General features: G+C 42.2%; 1 protein-coding gene across 1 annotated transcript; it reads left to right on the top strand.

Moving 5' to 3' along the window:
* The first annotated feature begins 488 nt into the window (after positions 1–488).
* LOC123064206 (transcription factor bHLH168) lies at positions 489–3,422 on the top strand. The gene is made up of 4 exons (XM_044487733.1): positions 489–704; positions 832–1,020; positions 2,188–2,571; positions 3,254–3,422. Exons 1-4 carry the CDS (start codon positions 678–680, stop codon positions 3,317–3,319), a joined length of 666 nt encoding a protein of 221 aa, XP_044343668.1. The 5' UTR covers positions 489–677; the 3' UTR covers positions 3,320–3,422.
* The last annotated feature ends 2,059 nt before the right edge of the window (positions 3,423–5,481 follow it).

Here is a 5,481-nt window from a genome sequence, read left to right as displayed (position 1 = left end):
TGGTGCGAGCAAAAAATATATAATTCCTCATTTCAAAGTGGACCAACGAAAGGCAGTTGCAGTTATATTCGCATGACCATTTTTGTTATTAGTAGTACTAGTAGCAAGTTTTATTGAATCACCGGTTTTAGATCTTTGGTAGTAGTAGCAAGTGTTATTGTGGTGAAGAGCAACAGTGCCTAGGTACATACTCTCTCTTTCCCAAAATAAGCGTCTCAACTTTGTACTAAATTTATACTAAACTTAATACAAAGTTAAAATGCTTATTCGTCAGCACAAAGTTGAAACACTTATTTTGGAACTCTCCCACTTGTTCTCAATCATGCATGACGTTCCTGTACAGCCCACTCCCTCTCGTTTTAACCAATAGAACCATATACACGCTGCTGTCACCGCATTGAATGCAGTGTCGTTGATATTTCTCCAACCAATAGCATCTGTACGTACCACATCACACGTCGATCTGCAGCCACACACCCTCTCCAACCAATAGCATCTGTACGTACTACATTTCCTTTGGACAAAATGTAAATACACGTATTTTGTTACTGCATCACACCTAGCCAGCTTCCTATATACTATAGCATATTTCCCATACTCCCATCGTATCCTATTTGTAGCCACGCCACGCACGCACTTGTTCTTATACCTCCATCGTATCCTGCCTAGCTGACGCCATGAAGCTAGCTGCTGCCTGCAACTCGGTATCTTCTTCTTCTTCTTCTTCTTCTTCTTCTTCTTCTTCTTCTTCTTCTTCTTCTTTGGTTGCATTTTGAACCACACCCATTGAAATTGGCATGCCGATCGATCTCTGCCTACCTCGTGAGCTAGATGGTGGTGAAGGCGAAGCCGTCGAGGGGCGGGAAGAGGACCAGGGCGAGCGGCGGCGCAGCAGGGGCGACGGCGGCAGCGGCGGTACTGATGGAGAAGAAGGACTCGGAGAAGGAGAGGAGGCAGCGCATGAAGGGGCTTTGCGATAAGCTCGCGTCCCTCATCCCCAAAGAACACAACCCCCACGATGTAGGAACTAATTAAGAACACACTTATCTTCTCATGTTATTTTTCCTCTCCAATTTTCCTTGTTTATATTTTGATCTCATCCCAATCCACAGAAAGAATGAGTTTCTATATATATTCTGAATATTTAGGTGGTAAATGTTAATTTGTTCGGCATTGATTTTCACCTTAGCTACTATATAGAGCATATAGATCCAGTTACCCTCATAAGTGAAAATAAATAAATGTAATGGCCCTTAGTATAGCCCTTCTCATCACTTGAAATGTTGTATTAAACTGGCCAGAGAAATTGAGTTCTATGGACATTAAGTTTTCTTGGAGTGTGTTGGCGTAGCCACGCTATAGCTGTATAGTCATGTGACGAGGCATGAATTTTGCAAGTGGAAGACCACCGTAAAATAAAATATGCATCATCACAAGAATATGTTCCAGATAAGCGCTGCTAAAGTAAACATGTTCCAACTAAGTTATGATAGTTTTTATTCCAATTAAATTTTTCTACAAAATTTCCATTTGTGAAGCTTGAAACCACAAGAATTGGATCTTGGTACAGCCATTGTTGGTTTCCACAACCCATTTCATTTTTCAGCCATATTATGAAAATATAGCCCAATGTTCTCAGGAAATATCTAAGCTAGAGTCACTTTGGAAATACAAAGTCTTTGAGTTTGCAACTTGCAAGAATTATTATGTTCATCTTGCATTCTTGCAAAACTCCTCCTGCTCTAAATTTACATATTCACAAATAAGAGAATGCATATAATATTGTTTTATTATGCGTATTCATGAGACGGGATTGCTTATGTGAATGTTCGTGCAAAACATTCTCGGCTAACTATGTGGCGGAAACTTCTATTTAAACCATTCATGGAGGTGAACTACTTTTCAAGCTCATGACATATTGACGCACGGTGGAAAATAACTGCAAAGTATAAGCAAATTGTGGATTAAAGCAAACCAACAACTAGTTTACATGGGATGAATTCCGTAATATAAATAAAATGCTTGTTATGTGTAATCATTTGCAGTACCATATATACACCAGAAAAAAGACAACTCTTCCATTATCATGGAAAGGAAGGGCTATCTGGGCTAAGGAAATCATGTTATCAAATTAAAAAATTGCTGCCATAATCGTTTCACATTGTTGTATCTTAAATATGTATGTAGGATACAATGACCCAGCTAGGCAGCCTAGATGTGGCAGCATCATACATCAAGATGCTCAAGGAGAGGGTTGATGAGCTTCAACGTAAGAAGACCACTGCGCTAGCAATGGCTACCTTACAAGGAGTTAGTGGCATCTCGATCCCCTCTACCACGAGTAGCGGTGCTGGGTCACCGGAAAGGGAAATGTATTTGAAGGCATCGGCACCGGTATTGGAGGTACGGCAACCTAATGATTCAAGCATGGAGGTGAGGATGATATGCAACACAGAGAAGCCGATCAAGCTCCATGAGGTGCTCACCATCCTGGAGGAAGAAGGGGCCAACATTATCAACGCGAATCACTCTGTTGTTGGCCACAAAATATTTTACACCATACTCTCCCGGGTACGTACATATGTAGTGTAGCATTTTGCATTTGCGACTAGTAAATACATCAACTTTGCAAAATGTAAGGCGCGCATGAGTCCTAGGAATCAAAATTTGACCAATAATTATTTAGACCCATAGAATATAGTTTAGATGGCACAAAAATTGTATCATTAGATTCATACTTAAAAACATTAGTTTCTGAATTTTTTGTGACAGAAGATTTTTTTTTCCGTTTTCAACGTTTAGCCCTATAAAAGTTAGTGTTCATACTTATTGGAGGGATACTGTTTGTTTCTAGTGTAACATTAATCTGAATTATTGACATTATAGAAGTAAAAGGCGCAAAAAGGCGATTATATTTAAAAACTAAGGTGGTGAATGTACACGTATGTGAGAATATGGAACCACTGATTCCTTTCTGATCATTTCCTTAGGTTAGAAACATAGCAAAACCCAAAAAAGGGAAAGCTAGGCGAACTGTTTGAAAACAACCTCAGCTGTAGACTTGTGCCATAAAATCTTAGTAGGTTTCTTTCTTTATCGCTCCTCTCTACTCGCTAGAATTTATGTAATTTAACTTGCTACTTTTGTCTTCGTGATGGAGAATTAGTTTCCAATTAAATATCAAATTAAAACTTATCTATTTTGCATCTAATTAAGTTAATTAATTTCATAAATTCCTCTCGGTATTGTGCAGGCCTTCAGCACCAGAATTGGCATAGATGATTCAAGAATTTCTAAACGACTAGGTGCACTGGTTTGATAGTAACTCGATTTGTACACACACAATAATATACCACTGGACTGTATAAAATAAATACCCCACAGATGGTACGTGACCTCAATCTATTAATTCGCTACGAACATGGAAACACCTTAATTAGCTAGCAAGTGTCTTCTCCATGAATGAAAAATATGATAATCAATCTTCATATAATCAGCGACCATAATTTATAGAAACAAGTTCGATTAGCTTGTTATACGTGTTAAGAGATTAATGTTTAAATGTATTGTATGTTATCTCCTCCAAGATTCAGTGTTGTATAAGCCAAATGTGCTTGTTTGAAACCTACTGCTTCTAGGTCTGGAGATAAAGTAATGACTTCAGATATGAATGAACTTTATAAGAGCATTATCCATCAAAACAACAATTTTGCCTATGTATTAAAAAGTGTACTAGCGCCTATAGATTTAGTAATGTGCCAGGAAAAATTGGTACAAAAAGTCGTGCATACAAGTATTGATAGTGGGTTCTACGGGACGGTGGATGGTCACAATAAAGCATACAAGTAGCTTTCAGCTAATCCTACCTAACTACAACTTGTATGTCAAGTCTTTGGTGATATATAGTGATTCAGCCCTGGCATGGTCATCCCAAATAAATCTGTTGCCTCTACTTTGTATGGTATCACTAGTGCTTGGGCGGCCACCCTGTGACGCCGCTTGAGAGAAAGTTATGCGCATGTTTTCATTAGAAAAATAGACGGAGTCCTCGCCTCCATCTAGAATTTTTTTTTTAAATCCTCGACTCCATCCAGAAAAAAAGTGGAAAAGAAAAGAAAATCATCAACGCAGCCTACCAGCGAGCGCCACTTTGCATAGCCCTCCATTTAAAAATATATGTTTGGTCATCACCTCCATCTAAAAAGGAAAAAACATTTAAATTTTTTCTCACATCCATGTAAAAGTAATATCACAAAAACTTTTTGACTGCGGCCAAACAGCTTGTGCCACGTGGCATAGCTGGTTGACCGCCCTTCTCACGACGCTTAATGGGTTTAATATTAGATCTGCCTCTACAATATAGAAAAACACCACCTCTAGCTCCTCCTTTTAGCATGCTTGGGTGGTCCCATCATCTATCGAATGTGAAGCTCGTCCTGAAGAACTTTCTCCTATGGAAGACTCGCGACCTCGCATGCATGTGTGGTCAACGGATTCTCGTGTATGCCGATGGAACTAGCGACGCTCCACCCAAGGAGCTTTTCAGAAACAATGACAAAGGCGAAACCAGTAAGGTGACGTGTCAACCATGGCCGAGCCCGGGTCCAGAACGACAAGATGTTGAGTTTCCTGCTTGCATCAATATCCCCAAAGATGTTAGCACAGACGTGTCAACCATGGCCGAGCCTAGGTCCGCCTCGGGGTGGATGTTATCCTCTGAATTCAATGCATGGACGCAGCCATTCAACGCTAGCCGCATACATTTTCACAACAACTCAAATCAACCGGACGAAATTCGTGCAAACATGATGAATTTTGATATAAACAGGCGAATTTCATTAAAAATAGGATAATTTGTATAAAACTGGACAATATTTCGTCCGGTGGAGGAAAAAAACCTAAAACTAAAACCCTAAACTATTCTATACTACACGGTGACCTCGTAGCCAATACCGGGCTGGCCGGCTCCTCCTGCTTCGTCATCTTCACCCGACCCGCCGTTGTAATCGGTCTTGGGGCCGTGGAAGGTTGTGGCGCCGTGGCAGGGCTTCCAGGCGGCCGCCTGATGCTCGCGGATGATCCCGTCTGCCTCCTCCTGTATCGTGCAGAGTACAGCCGCGGCCACCGAGGATGTGGGTGGGGGAGAGGGCGGCAGTCGTTGGAGGGGTCGTCATTGGCAGCGGCGGCGACCTCGACAAGGTACCATTCCTCGCCGCACCTGGCCATCTCCCTGGGCGGAGATGGCACTTGGCCATCTCCGACGTTGTCACAGAGCGGTCCAAGGCCCAGGCTTACGCCAGGTCTGGGTCCGCCGCGATGTGTGGCGGCGGGACATCGGAGTCCGCGAACTAGGATCGCCGCGCGGCGTTGCGCCTGTCCCGCCGACGCTGCTCCTGGTCGGCGTACTCCTGCACCGTCATGGTGCTCCGGGATGACGGCGAAGAGGAGTTGCCGCGGAGGTAGTGCAGAATGTGCCCACAC

Source organism: Triticum aestivum, chromosome 3B, assembly GCF_018294505.1.
Source record: "Triticum aestivum cultivar Chinese Spring chromosome 3B, IWGSC CS RefSeq v2.1, whole genome shotgun sequence".
NCBI lineage: Eukaryota > Viridiplantae > Streptophyta > Magnoliopsida > Poales > Poaceae > Triticum > Triticum aestivum.
This window is presented reverse-complemented; position numbering and strand designations above follow the sequence as displayed.